Here is a 13,637-nt window from a genome sequence, read left to right on the forward strand (position 1 = left end):
TGCTTGGGAACTGGCTGGCAGAGATGGCAGAAGCAGCAGCGGCAGCGGTGGCAGCAGCAGCAGTAGCAGCCACATAGCTTGGTGGCTCGATGCCTTGGATGGGACTCATGGAACGGAAGCTGGCCGTGCCCTGCTGGAGGGACCTGGTGGTGCTCAATACAGGGACAGGGCCCCGTACTGGACTCTGCCTGGGGCTCTGGTTGCTCTGCAGTTTGAAGCTGGAGTTGGCTAGGGCAGGACCACCCTTCTGGCCAGGCCTGCCTCCTGGGGCCATCTGATTGGGGGGCACAACTGCCTGCTGTGACAGGAATGCTGGGGCTATTGGTGGCACTCTCATAGAAGCCTTGGCAAAGATGGAGCTACTATCAAAATGCTGCTGAGTGCTATTATCTACTTGGCTTGGGTGTGGTTCCCTTGAAACTGCTGTGGTTGCAGCTGCTGCTATAGCGACCCATGTGGCATTGTTGAACACAGTGGGCATTCTTGGCATACTGGGCTGTCTGAGCTGGTGGGGACTCAGGGCCTGGCTGCCTGGGAAGCTGGGACAGGACCCAGGCAGGGGCACTCCTGTGGGGTTGGTCTTGGGACTCTGCATATGCTGGCAGACAGAGCCGAGTCTTCCCAGGGGGTTCTGGCCAAAACGGGAGGGCACGGGAGACTGAGTACTGGGGCTTAAAGTTCTGTGCTGCTTCCCCGGAGTGGGTGAAATCACGCCCACGTCCTGACGGCTCTGGTCCCTGCCTGGTGGCATCATTCCTGGACTTAGATTGTTCTGAAGGTGTCCAGTTTTTGGTGGCATCATGTGCTGGCTGGATGGGGGGGCTGCCTTGGTCCGGCTACACTTGGAGGTGACTTGTTCTTGGACGGCTGCAGAGAGAAATAGAGATCAGTTTTAAAGGCATCCTTTACTCGGGGTCCCTACTGAGCCTCCCCTGCTACCCAATTCCTCTCACCCCCTCTCATTTCTCTGCCCTTGGCCTAGACTGCCCTCCCGACTTCTGCACAGATCCCCCACGTCTGTGCTTACCAACACCCTATCAAGAGCAGCCCACGCTGGCCTGAGGTGCCAGCTGATTTGTCTGCCTCTGCAGGTAGAGCGGGTCTGTGTGTGCTTCTGCACGTGGTGCCCTGTCCAACCCTTGACACACGGTACATATTTTGCAGAAGGAAGAAAGGGGCAGGGGTGGGGTGGCTTGGGAGAATGCTAACTTGGCCTTTCAGCTTCTTCTGCACACAAGGGCAAATGTGGTAAGAACAAGTGTGGACAGTGTTTCATTCCCCTCTGCACCCCCATGGCCGAGACGGCCTAGACAGCCTCTGAGCCCACATCTGAGACTCGAATGTTTGTCTAGTTAAACTTCAGTGGGATTCTAGAAGTTCACATTCCAGAGAGCTTGGGGGTGGAGAGACATAGGGCAGAGGACAGAAGGGCAGACCCTAGGTGCCTGTGGTAGGGAATGGATTTCCTCAAGTCATCATGGCAGCCTACTGTGGCCAAGAGCTCTTGTAGACTATCATTACTGGTACTTGTGGAGTGGAAACTGAGGCATGTAGCAGTCATGTGGTTTACCCAAGGTCAGGTAGGGGACAGTGCAGCGTGGATATAAGCCTGGGTCTATTGGACGCCCCCCCCCCATAGAGTATGCTCTTAACTACGAATACCTGTTTTTCCTCTGATAACTGTGCCTAGGTTCTTTTACTATCATAGCCTGTTTTTCAAATAGGTTGCAATGTAGCCTTGGAAGATTAAACCCCAGAGGCTGCCTGCCATCCCAAAACTTTCCTGTGCTGTTCCTGCAGCCAAGTGTGCCGAATATGCCACTTCAGCCTGGGGAGGTGGCACACAGATTGGATTAGCATCAGGCCCAAAAGGCCAGGGTTTTTGCATAAGAACGGGGAAGCAATAGTGGGGGCTCCCAGGCCAGTTCTAAGTGCTCCCTGGCCTTGTTCAATCTCACCCTCCTGGCTTGTAAGCATTGCTTACCTCAGGACTCCTTGGCTAGGCTGGAAGGTCCATGAAGCAGAACATGTGCCTGGCATTTTTTGTTGTTGTTGGTTACATTCATAACTACCACAGAAGGGTGGGGACCCCTGCTATCTGTGGAGGCTCTGAAAGCCCCCGACACAGGCTTTCTGGAGCAGAGCCTCCCCAGCCCTTTTCCATTCTGACACCTGATGGATCCACTCCAAATGCAGTGGAGCATCCACTCCAAATGCAGTGTTGAGAATTTGTGTGGGAGAGGGGAAAGGCAGGCTCAGAACCCTGGGGCTTGTCCTTTCTCATTGAGAATAGCTCCTTTAAGGGTCCTGACTCAGTTAAAGCAATTTTTTCAATTAAACAGTGATTCTGGAGTCATTTAAGACTGGGCCTTCCATTGGGACTCTCCTCTTAGAGTTGGATGAACTGCTTTCACTGTGAGAGATCCAACCTGTGTCCTATTTAACTGACTTTCAGATTTCCTTCTTTCCCTCAAAGCTTCCAGGAGCACAGACAGTAAACTGCTTACTCTGACATGAATTCTCACCTACCTCCATGGACATGCCCCCGTGGGAACACTGACCTAACTACTTACCTTGAAATTGACTCATCTGTTGGGCGATATATGCACTCCGCTGTTCAGGGGTCATTGCCATAAGACCTGATCTCTGCTTCTCTTGCTAAACAGAAGATGAAAAGGACACATTAGGTTACAGCCTCTGAAAAATATTAGCCTTGGGTAGGATCACTGTGTGGGGACCTAGGACTTGGCTTTGGTGTAGCAGAAAGCATGAGTGAACACACCAACACACACTCACATGCATGCCCTCCCTCCTGAGCAAAATTCCACAGGTATAAATAAAAGTAGGATTCTGCACCTGGGTTAAAAAAAAAAAACAAATTGCAACAGCATAGGATGGGGCAGGAAAGACAGAGCTTAATAGCAAGAGCACACAGAAGAAAGACTCAGGCATTTGGGATGTCTGTCTGCTCAGGATGGGTCAGCAGTGAGATGTGGTCACCAAAAGAGCAAATGTAACATTAGGCTGCATTAATAGAAGCAGAGTATGTAGAAGGAAGAGGCGACAGTCCTATGCTACTCTGCCTTCGCCAGACTATGCCCACAGTGCTGACAGGAGCCTGGATATGCCCATCTCAGGGAGACCCAGGCAGGCTGTGTTCAGAGCAGGCTAAGCAATGAGAGTTGGGCCTGGACTTCTAACTACGGAAGAGTGGCTGAGCAAGCCAGGGCAGAGCAGACTCTGGGCTGTGTGGCTCTGCCGGGCTGTTGTGGGTAAAGGACCGAGCCTCGTTCCCGGTGGTCCTGGCATGAACGGCTGGATAATCACATGGTCAGGTGGACACACTGTCGGACACCAAGAGTAGCCAAACACTCAGTGCCAACATCCCCCTCCCTTCTCCTGACTGGCTGCAACTTGGGCCACTGGGAGGAGCTTCCTGTCTCCACCTCAAAGCTGGAGGAGTGGGCAGGGGAGGAGCCAGGCTTCAAGGCTTCAGTCTGGGATCAGCCCAAGGGTCACCAGGGAAGAACATAGTGAGGAGGGAATCAAATGAAAGCCCCAAGGCCCAGGGAAGACATGGCTTGCTCTGAGAGCCTCAGCCAGTCAGTGCCAGGTTGTGACTGGGGCCTGGGGCAGACTCCCAGCCCAGCGTTTGAAGCCTCACCCTATGTATTAGGGGTAACCAGGTGTCTCTGCTCATTGCTGCCCTCACTGTCTCCTTGTCAGTGACCAAGGCAGTGTGTCAGGGAGCACATGCCTTGAGTCCCCCCCCCCAGGTGCCAGAAAGACTTGGCTCTGCAATGTGGGTTGCCTGCGCAGCGCCTGCTTTTCCAGCAAAGGGCTTCTGGGCAACCCTTCTCTGAGCTTCTGGGGCTGGCGTGGGAGGGGTGAGGGAGAGGGCTGGGCTTGGGAGTGTGCCCAGCTCTCAGGCCTGGCTGCAGTTCTTGGTCTCAGTTCCTGCCAAGGCAGAGAGGACAAACACGTGGCACTGGGAAGACTACACCAGACTCGATTTCGCTGGACTGGGCTTTGCTTTTCCACCCCGCCCTTAGTTGCTTCCTGCCCAGCCCTCGGCTTCCCTCCCCTCCTATCCTCTCCATGGGGCTGCTGTGTGGGTGTGGGGGCTGTGTCTCAGCCACCCGTGGGGCTATCTGGCCATGGTAGGGGTGCAGGCCATCTTCATGAGCGCTCAGCATACTGAGCACTTTGTGCCCGTGTTCCATGTCATGTAGCACCAGCCCACATGGGCACCCAGGAACCCAGGGGTCACTTGAGTGCCCAAGGCCAAACCACCTGGACCTGCCCAAGGTGCTCAGGGTGGGTAACCATTTCTGAAGGCAGCTCTTCTGCTCTGCCCCTTGAGCCTTACACCAGCCTAGGACATCATGGCAAAAGATGTACAGTCCCCAGCTTACTGATGTGCATCTGAGGCTTAGAGAGGTTAAATGACTTGTCCAAAGTGATGTGGCTAGGGAAGTCCACTGACTGCAGACTGGGTGCTTCCACTGCTTCTGGGCACAGGTGCCTGTGTAATGGGCCAGGTCTTCACCGACCCTAAGTCCCTCCCCACTGGTTGTCCCATTTGCTTCAGCAAATAGCACAGCTGTACAGGGGTAGGCTGGAAGCCAGAGAGTGTGACCCAGGGAAAAGCAGGAGAAAGGCAGACAAGTGCACAGGGATGGAGAGAAGGGGGCAGGCCTGAGGCATCAGAGACCAAAGGAGAGCCTGGGCTGGGTGGGCTTCAGAGGGTGCTGCAAGTCTTCATCTCAGGAGGCACACACTCCAGAGCACCCCACATTCAAGGGAAAGGCTGGTCAGTGGCATCACTCAGAAATTGTCAAGGCAAATGGCCCTGTTGACGTTTAGCCTGGTGCTGGTGGCCAATTCTGCAGGACCCCTGCATCTGGAGTACCACCAGTACCACCAGTAGGGGTCTTCCATAGGCTCTTCACCCTCATTGGGGAGTCCAGGGGCACTGCCAGTCCTCTGCTTCATCCTGTCATGTTGTCCCTGGCAAAAAGAGCCATGGCATTCTCTCCAGGCCTCCCCAGGAGGCTGCTTCCTTTGTTTTGCAGAGGAGGCTCCCATCCTTTGTTCTGAATCAATGTGCTCTAAAGATAAGCCCCAAGAAAACAGTTGTTGCCTTTTGACACTGACAATTAGAATCGTTGGAAAATGGAGAAAACAGGAAATGACAAACGGTTTCAGTGACCAGGAGGAAATGATGGCTGAAAGTTGCTGCTCAGTGGCTGGGACACTTGCTTTCTGGCCTCTCATGAAGGATGGCTCAGGCCATGTGGGTTTTTATAAGCAGAGTTATGGATTCTGTTTTTTAGGGCCACAGTTACTACTGCATTCAGTCCTCTTGTGCCAGGTGACACTGACAAGCGGTACTTGCCAAGTGGGCCCTGTGTGAGCCCAGGTGTGCTTCTGTCATAGTGGCCACCATGGTGAGCCCAGGCCTTCAGCCAGCCAGATGTCTCCCAGAGAACTAAGGCCCTGTTCTTCCTCCATCACGTTCCCTTCCAGCCCCATTCAGACAAAGGGCCACCTTCATAGACAGGTCTTAGCCAAGATGGCAATCTGGAAAGTCTTGGGACTGCCTTTCTGGAAGCTGTAACCCCCTCCTTTCTCTGGGCACTCATGGAAAACTGGGCCCTCCTCTCATCTGACGGGCTGGAGAGAGGTAAAAGGCCAGGCCAGTACAAATCCCACCTGCCGGCACAACTGTGCTCAGAAAAGGGCCCAGCAGCAAACTAGGCTGGGCACTGAACCACCTTCAACAGCCACCACATGCTAATGTCTCTTGTCCACTCCAAAGCAATCACCTGAATGCTCATCTGTCACCACTGCAGGGGAAGAGCCGTCTCGTCACTGATTTAACCATGGAATCAGGCTAATGGACTATCTAATAGGGGCAAGGCAGAGGGCATTTGATCAGCAGTAAAGGCCCACAAAAGGCTCCTCAATTCCAGCCTGATTCAGATGGAAGTTCCTGGCCCCATGGTCCCCTGCAGGACAGCATTCTGACTTAGAGGGAGGTTCAAATGAAATTGCTTCTGAGGGATGGCAGGGAATGAGGCCTTATTTTGTAAATACGGAGGGAGGGATAGAGGAAAAATCAGAGAGAGAGAGAGGGAGAGAGAGAAGGAGGAAGAGAGGAAGGGGATGGGAGGAGCGAGAGAGGAGGAAGGAGAAGGGACAGAGAGGGAAGAGAGGGGGAGATTAACCCCCACCACTAGGGAAATACTGTCTCCTTGCCCAGTAGACACTGCTACATGAGTGCCCCCATATAGAGGCAGCCTGCAGCAGATGGTTCATGAGCTCTGTAGATTTGTTTATTACTCCTCAAGGAAAAGCACCTTTTTTCTAGGTTTTGGAAGAGAGAATTGGAAATAACTCACCCACCGTCTGACTTTTCCTTTGATGGCATACTACATGAGAGCCATTTAATAATCAATATCTGCATTCTGAAGGCTCCCATACCTAGATGTGTGGGCACCCCCGAGACCCATGGGCTCTGGCTGGCCATGACCCATGTACAGAGGCAACACAGACACTGCTGCCAGAAGGCACTGGCAGAAACCTCAGGTCAAGGTCTGGGACCCTGAGGGAGGACTGAAACCTGTCACACCACTGTCTACAAAACCTGGACTGATATTGACCTGCTGGGGTCTTTCTGTGGCCCTCTGGATCTCTGGTGCAGGAGCTGGGGACCTCACCCATAGTAATGGTGCTGCCATTAGGTGTGAATTGGTCTAAAGGTATCACTGGAAGCCTCACAATATAAATGGCAGAGATCTGTGCAGGTCATCCTTTATACCCCCATTTTCTCTTTCCACTTGAATTAGGACTGTGTAAACTCTATTCTAACTCCTCCTCAATCTTGGTGGTTTCAGGGCTAGTGAGTCTGGGAAGGGCTCTGTTTAAATGCTGGGAATGGTCCCTGGGCAAAAGAAAACAAAGGTCTTTCTAGTTTCCCTTTCTTCTTCCCCAGCAGTGCCTGTGTCCTCTGTCTCAAACTGACTCATAGGCTGGACTAACAAGGCATTTAGTCAATGCAAGGCCCATCCCTGAAAGCCTCCCAGGTGGCACCAACTTCCAGGGTTCTTAGAGAAGATGTTTGGGCCACAAACCTGCCCTACCCCCTCGCCCCCCACCTCTGGCTGGAAGGCTTTGGTTTGGGAAGACCTACAATAAGGAGTGGGAGAGGAATTCTCGGGGCCAGCTAGCTGGGCTCCTCTCCTTTGTGGCTTCCGAGGATAGGGAAAGGCAGGGAGGACCAGGGTGGAAACAGTGACATGCTGAGCGGACGACGTCTCTCTGTGTTGCTAATTCTGTTTCCCTGGCAGTTTTATGCTGGACAAGCTTGCTTTGGTTTCAGCTGAAGAATGAGCAGCTGAGGAGCACTGTGGCTGAGAGGGAGAGAGAAAAATCAATAGCCCTTGAACGGAAAAGCACTGCTCATTCTTCCGGCCAGGGCAGGCAGGATAAAGAAAGCAAGGCTATATGCACCGAGGCAGAATTTCCATTAAAGGCCAGAATCCTGGGAGGCCCTTTCAGCTCGATGACCATCTTCTGATCACTATCACTAAGAAAATGTTCATGTCTCTAGTTTTCTGTGCAGATCGGGCAGACATCCTGTGCACATCCATGCACCAGAGCAACGGCTCCACGATTCAAATGAAATTCTCTGCGAAGGCCCACTCTGGCCCACTCACAAGACTCTGAGGCAAGTCAAGCCACACCTTCTAGACTCTAGAAGCTAGAGGACAAGCCAAACTCACAGCCCTCTTGTACAGGCTTGGCTTAGACTCCTGTTGCCAGCTTCCCCCTCACTGCCAGTCCTCCAGTGGGGCAATCCACTTTCCCATGTTTAGGGTGCGGGACTCCTGGCTGGGGTGCAGAATCCAAGGCAGATCACTGGCAAGAGAGGCAGCTCCACAGCACCCACTGGGTGTCAAGCAGGCAGGCCTTGGGTGGGGCACATGGAGGTGGTGAAGCACAGGCCCTGTCCCCCTTGGGCTCCGGTCTGACCATAGGAATAGACAGGCAGATGACAAAAGGGGTGCTGGAAGGCGTGCAGCAGAGGGCTGGAGCAGCTCACCCCGGGCATCCCCTACTCATGTCCCTGGAGGTGACGCCGAGGTGCCTGGAGCACTCTGCTTGCTGGGGTTGGCCCTTTGCCAAGGAATGCCAGGGAGAAAGAGAATAAGCAGGGCTAGAAAGCACTAGAACTCCCTTCTAGGTGGGAAGAGCTTTACCTTCGGAGCTGTCACCTCCTGTGTTCCTCCCAACAACCCTGTGAGGCAGGCGGGCAGGCTGAGCAGGGACTGCGCCCCGTTGACAGATGAGGAAAGCGAGGCTCAGGGGGAGGTGACTTACCTGCAGCGTCGCAGCTAGGCAGTAGTGGAGCAGGCACCTGCCTCCAGGCCTTCGGATCCCAGCTGCCCCAGGGCGCTGCCTCTGAGGTGCTGTACGAGGAGGTGACTCGGGCCAGCTCATGAGCAAAGGAGCTGCTGGGCAGGAAGGACTCACTCCCCAGGGCCTGGCAGGATGGGGGCTGTCGCCCGAGGCTGACCTGGGGGGGCCTGGCTTCCCCAAGCTTGCAGGCTTTGTCTACATGAGTCTACAACAACCGATTGAACAATCCATCACAAAATGCTTCTGACTGACCTGGCCACTGCCCTGACCGCCTGCCTAGCTGGGTCATTTGGGTGTAGACACACCAACTGGTTTGGTGAAACAAAACCAAACACTTTGTGGTCTTAGCGTGTCTTGCAAGGGTTACAGACTCCTTTGAGACTCAGTTAAAAACTATGGTCTCTCTCCACAGAAGCAGCACTTACAGTGTCTCCCTCTTCCCAGCCCACCAACATTTTACATTTAATTTTAGTTTTTTTTCCTCTGAACATTTAATACCCATACGTGGATCTCACATGAAGAATCCCTACTTTGAACAACCATTGTCTTGTTGAAAATGGGAATAAAGCTAAGTCAGCTGGTCCACTGGCAATGACTTTGACCAATTCCAGCCCTCCCTGCCCCACCGACCACCCTCCACAACATAGCACATGACTTTCGACTGGTTTGTAGGTGTGTGTGTAGACATGCTGAGGAATCTGCAAAACCAAATGGTCAGTGCAAAACCAAACAGCCAGGTGTACATCTCACAACTGCCAAGGCCTAAAGTGCAGCCCTCACTACACGGCACCCCACTAGGGCCCCAAGGTTTGGGGATTCATATGAGAATGGGACCTCCCCTTTCCATCATGTTTTATAAGACAAGGATTTCACCAGAATTGAACATAGGACCCAATTCTTTCAGGCAAAGGCAATTAAAATGACCTTATGCTTGATATCTGTGTCAGAGAAAGCTTCAAAACTCAAATGGGCAGCCGAGACAGCCCCGGCACCCTGCGAGCACGTCAAGCGCTTACCAACAGTGGTGTCCAGGAGAGGCAGGGGGAAGTCTGCCTTGATGGGAGGTGGTGGTTCTACACGGAGCAGCGTCTTTACTGTCTTGCTTTTGATAACTGAGCTAGCTGTGAGCGTTCAAGTGTCCACTATCAAACGCTTCAGTGGAAAAGGAAATACTTGCTCCCCCAATCTAAGCTAAACAGTTGCAGGAGCAACTGTTGGAATCACTTCAATTCATTGCAATAAACACTTACTAAGTGCCTATTGTCAGCAAGTCTCTCCAATGGATAAAAGTCTAGTAGATATTTGGAACCATTTTTGGAAATAACAATAAAAATCGCCACCGCTAAATTTATTGAGCATTTGCCAAGCTTCAGGTATTGATTCAGGTGCTTTAAATTTTTAATTCCATTCCATTTTTATAAACAGTCCTCCATGAAGCAGGGACAATTATTGTCCTCATTTTATAGATAAGGACTGAGACCCAGAGAGGTTGACTAAGTTGCCCAAAGTCACACAGCTAGTTAGTAGCAGAGCAGGGTACGAACCTAGGTTTGCCTTATTCCTGAGCCCACATGTAGTTTACATGTGTGTGTGTATTAGGTCTTTAACTCCTAATACAAAAAACAAGTTTAGAAACAACTTTAGCAACTGATAAAATATACCATTAAGAAAACTACAGGCAAGGTTTTACATGGCATACATGGGTGCCAGACACATTTTTAAGAACAAATTAAAATATTTAAAAAATAGGAATAGGAAGACAACCAACAACCAGGACAGTTTCAGAAATGACACTCACTCACCCTCCCAACTCAAACAACAACAGAAACAAACAGAAAAACCAACATGAAATCATCTTAGCAAGTGAACTCAGTGTACTTGTGAAAAAGACTTCAGAGGGCTCAGGGCCCCTCCCCTTGGGGTGGCTCATTAGCACAGAGCCGGAGCTCAGTGGCCATCTGCAGTGTCATTTCATCCAGCTCCAACTGTCCTTGCAGCAAGGTCATGTGGGACATGGGCAGAAACATCATGCCCACCATTTCCGACTCTACACCTGCATACCCAGCTCCTTGGTAACTTTAAACATTATTTTATAGCCACATTGGAGTTTTTAAGATCCCAACATGCAAATATTACTTGGGTTCTGATTACACACCTGCTCCATGATGACACATTCTAAAAGCAATGAATGGGGCTTATGTGTAGAGAACCGAGGCGTTTTAAGCCTGTGCTCAGGAATCCCTGGTAGCTTTGTGTGACTTGTAGGATATTAGTGATGGGTCAGGAAACAGGGCCCCCATCAGCATTAACGCACGCTCGCAGTGTCTCAGTAGTCTATCAGGCAGAAAGAAGTGCAGATGGCACATGGAAATGACCAGAGGCAGGAGATGCCCCGATGGTGTGGGCAGCTCTATTTGAGCACTCATGTAAGTGGGGCAGGACGGGAGTAGGTGCTTCATAGACGAAAGCAGTCCGTAGTTCAAAAATGAACAGTTAAGAGACATGAGGTGGATGAGGTGCAGTCTTGACTCTGACCGACTGGGAGCTTTATAGATGATGCTCATTGTTTTCTTTATTTTATTTAATTAGGAAAAAACTTGCTTATCTCACCACTCTGCAAGGGCGAGGTCCAATCTCCAAACAAAAGGTTGTTCGGGACAGTTCAACTTCTTGAGGTTTCTAAATGTAAGTTAAATCCATCTCTAACTCTGGAATTATGGAACATCTCAGATAAGCAAGCAAATCACTGATTGCTGGGCATGATCACCAGCTCTTGGACTGGCTGATTCCACATTATCCTGAATCTCACAGAGTTAAGTCATGGGACTGCAGCTCACACTCATCCCCCTAGACTCTGGGACACCCACGCCTGCCATGCTCTCCAGGTTGGCCCAGGTTCCCTCCCCCTGAAAATGCTCCTGGGCTTGCACCAGATTAGAGATACAAAATACAGCCTAGTAAGCTCCACAGTCAGGGTGCTCCATCTTTCTGCCTCCCTTGCTCTCTGCAGCCAGGCTGTGAGTTCCACGGTGTCATCTACTCTAACCTCCAGTCACACCCATCTCTTTGGTGTGTTCAGCCCTCTGTGGTTGTGCCCCTTGGTTTGCCCAGTCTGAAACGCCCTTTCTTCATGATCCCACTCTGGGTATCCTGTGTGTCCTCTGAGATCTAGCTCCTCTACCCTGGAAATTCTGCCTCTCCTTCAAAATCCAGTTTCTGTGGCTGAATACCCTTGGCTGATTGAACATTTCTGCTAGATCAACTCTTAATCATCTCTAAGCACTTGGGAGATTATAATCCTGTGAGCATTGTACTGGTCACATTTGGGCATGAACATCAGTGATAAACTGAGCCTTTACTCCCTCTTTAACACAACTACTCATCCCTTTTGAACGCTGGTGGGTTTATAAAACCCTTGGAGGAAAAGCCAGTGATCCTAATCATTTGGTGAAAATAGCATCAGCTAACACATCTGTGCTAGGCACTGGACTCTGCACAGATGTGTCCGTACTTTACAAGACAAGGAAGTGGAAGTGGGGTTGCTCAGCCCACATAGTGGCAAGGAGGGCTACAGAAACCCCTGAGTTTGGAAGTGCATGGGCTCTGTCTCTGTGTGTAGAGAGGTTCAGTCAGGGCTCTCCCTTCCTTCCCTCTGAAATAACTCTGTGTTCTTGCTATCTTGTGACATTTTGTGCTACCTGTGGCTCACATGGGCTCTGATGCAAGGAGCTCAGGTATGACTAAACCCTGTAGATATTCAGCAGCTTTGCAAGAAGTGGATGACTGCTATGACTTTTTTAATTATTGACTGGATAGGATATTGAGCCAGCCTCCTCTGTGGTGAGACAGAAAGGGGCATACATTCATTTGCAATGTTACAGCAGTATGCTCTAATCCCATTGGCTTCCAGAAACTTGTAGATTTCTTCACTTTTTTTTTTTTGAGACAGAGTCTCACTTTGTCACCCTCTGTAGAGTGCTGTGATGTCACAGCTGATAGCAACCTCAGACTCTGGGACTCAAGTGATCCTCTTGCCTCAGCCTCCTGAGTAGCTGGGATTACAAGCACCTGCCACTTGCCTGGGCTATTTTTAGAGACCCGGGTCTCACTCTAGCTCAGGCTGGTCTTGAACTCCTGAGCTCAAGTGATCCACCCACCTCAGCCTTGCAGGATGCTGGGATTACAGGCCTGGCTTTAGATTTCTTGACTTAATCATTTGGGGAGTTCAGGCTATGGATCCCCGACTCCTTCTTTTCTTTGTCTGGTGTTTACTAACCATGTAACAGAAGTGAACAGAAAGAACCCTAGAAAGGGAACTGGAGACTTAGTGGCCATGCCGGAGACTCTCAGAGTCCACAGGCCTCTGTGGCTGGGCTGACCTCAGAAGCCAACACCAGTTGTTCAAGTCACTAGCGAGGAGACCATGCTAGGGGATCCAGATAGCCCAAAGAGGTAAAGGGAGAGCTGTGGGACAACCTGGATTTGGGGGCAAGTTCCAAACAGAGGTGACAGAAGACAACTTTGTGAATTTGAAGTAATGCACCAGGGAAACAAGAAAATGTAATGTGAATCAAGCTTCTTGGCCTTTTGCTTGCCATTACTCTTCTTGGCCAAGTGCAAATGGAATTTCAATATGGCACCAGCATGCATCTATTACCGATAATACGGGAAAGCTATACAACTCAAGCCTGAGATTTTGTAAGAAATAGAACCTGGAAGTGCTATTATAAGCAGCGCTGTCCAACAAAACTTTTTGTAATGATGCTGAATCATCATCCCAGAGGAAGAGAGTGCTCTAGAGCTGACAGCCACTGGCCATGTGTGGCAATGGCACATCTGAGATGTGTCTAGTGTAACTGGAGAACTATATTCTTAAATGTATTTAAATTTAAATAGTCACATGCGGCTACAGTACTGGAGAATGTCACACTTTTTCATAGGGAATCTGTGGTCTCAAGGCCACACGTGGCCCCAGATCCCCAAGTGTGGGGATCCTCAATTGAATCCAAACTTCACAGAACAAATCACTTTATTAAAAGAATTTGTTCTGTAAAATTAGGACTCAGTCAAAAGGCTGCCTTCAGAGACCTGGAAGGCCACACGTGGCCCCAAAGCCGCAGGTTCTCCACCCCTAGCAGGCTCTGGAAAACAAGGGTCTGGACTTGAATCATGGATTTGCTGTGTAATCGTGGGGAAATTATGTAACCTTTCTG

At 50.8% G+C, this 13,637-nt stretch overlaps 1 protein-coding gene across 1 annotated transcript in view; it reads right to left on the minus strand.

The window, feature by feature from the left end:
* Positions 1–458: 458 nt before the first annotated feature.
* MAMLD1 (mastermind like domain containing 1) overlaps positions 459–13,637 on the minus strand; it is a 130,154-nt gene continuing 116,975 nt past the window's right edge. The window contains exons 6-8 of the mRNA XM_003800941.3: positions 8,386–8,629; positions 2,574–2,658; positions 459–867 (exon numbers count right to left, since the gene is read on the minus strand). Of these exons, the coding sequence (XP_003800989.1) occupies positions 2,618–2,658; positions 8,386–8,629 (285 nt within the window). The 3' untranslated portion in view covers positions 459–867; positions 2,574–2,617. The remainder of the gene's footprint in view (positions 868–2,573; positions 2,659–8,385; positions 8,630–13,637) is intronic.

The sequence above is a fragment of the Otolemur garnettii genome, unplaced genomic scaffold (assembly GCF_000181295.1).
Source record: "Otolemur garnettii isolate 467f Iridium unplaced genomic scaffold, OtoGar3 scaffold00190, whole genome shotgun sequence".
Taxonomy (NCBI): Eukaryota; Metazoa; Chordata; class Mammalia; order Primates; family Galagidae; genus Otolemur; species Otolemur garnettii.